Raw genomic sequence first — 893 nt, forward strand, 5'->3', positions numbered from 1 at the left:
GGTTCCCCCTTTCCACCCCACCCTCCCGGTATCGCCACTCTCATCGCTGCTATTTTCCTTCTTTGAAGAATCTAATTCTTTCTGTAAAGTGAATTCCTGGCATATATTGGCCCTTTGGGGGATAGCTTAAAATGGGCATGGCAGTACGGAGTTCAGCTTTCTAACAATGACTAGCTCGCACACCATGGGTGCCGCGTTAGGTGGCTGGCTAATTGGTGCTCGCCGACGATCACCACTTCTCACAGGTCCTTCACGCTGAAATCACCTGCTTCAGCCCGGAGGCGGTGTGCTGACCCTCCGCGACCTCTTTGTCATGGCGTCCGCGGGGCGTCCCCAAACCGTGGCCTTGGCAATGGGCCGGGCGTCGACCTTCCCAAGATGGCGGCGACAGGCGTCCACCGAGCGTAGGGGGCGGAGCTCCGCCGCGGGGGCGGGACCGGGAGGCCGCGGGGTCGGGCTGGCGGGCGGGCGGCTTCGGAAGCCAGCGGGCCGAGCGCGCCTGCGCGGAGCGGCCCTGCGCGCAGTGAGGCAGCGGCGGGGGAAGGCACCGGTGGGGCCGGCGGGCGGGTCGAAGGAGGGAAGCGGGCGAGCGAAGTCCCAGTGCGCGCCGCGGCGGCCCGGGTACCCTCCCCTTCCGGGCGTGAGACGCTGTGAGGAGAGCTGAGCCGAGCGGGCTCGAACCGGCAGCGAGGAGCCTGTGTCGCCGCCCCAGCCTGGTCTCCCTCGGCTTCGGCACTCCCGTCGTGGGGGCCCGGTTTCCTCAGTACACCCAGCGCCAGCCGCCCCCAGAGCCTGCTCCCAGCCCTTCGGAAGCCCCGGCGTCAGCCCGGGCCCTGGTCGGGGAGGATGACGGAGCTGCAGTCGGCGCTGCTACTGCGAAGACAGCTGGCAGG

At 67.9% G+C, this 893-nt stretch overlaps 1 protein-coding gene across 1 annotated transcript in view; it reads left to right on the forward strand.

Annotated features, from left to right (window-relative positions):
• Positions 1-626: 626 nt before the first annotated feature.
• Positions 627-893, forward strand: part of UBE2G1 (ubiquitin conjugating enzyme E2 G1) — a 107,197-nt gene continuing 106,930 nt past the window's right edge. The window contains exon 1 of the mRNA XM_004716193.2: positions 627-889. Coding sequence (XP_004716250.2) covers positions 847-889 — 43 coding nt within the window. The 5' untranslated portion in view covers positions 627-846. The remainder of the gene's footprint in view (positions 890-893) is intronic.

This window comes from Echinops telfairi, unplaced genomic scaffold, assembly GCF_000313985.2.
Source record: "Echinops telfairi isolate 266 unplaced genomic scaffold, ASM31398v2 ScPeMD7_2010;HRSCAF=2546, whole genome shotgun sequence".
Lineage (NCBI taxonomy): Eukaryota > Metazoa > Chordata > Mammalia > Afrosoricida > Tenrecidae > Echinops > Echinops telfairi.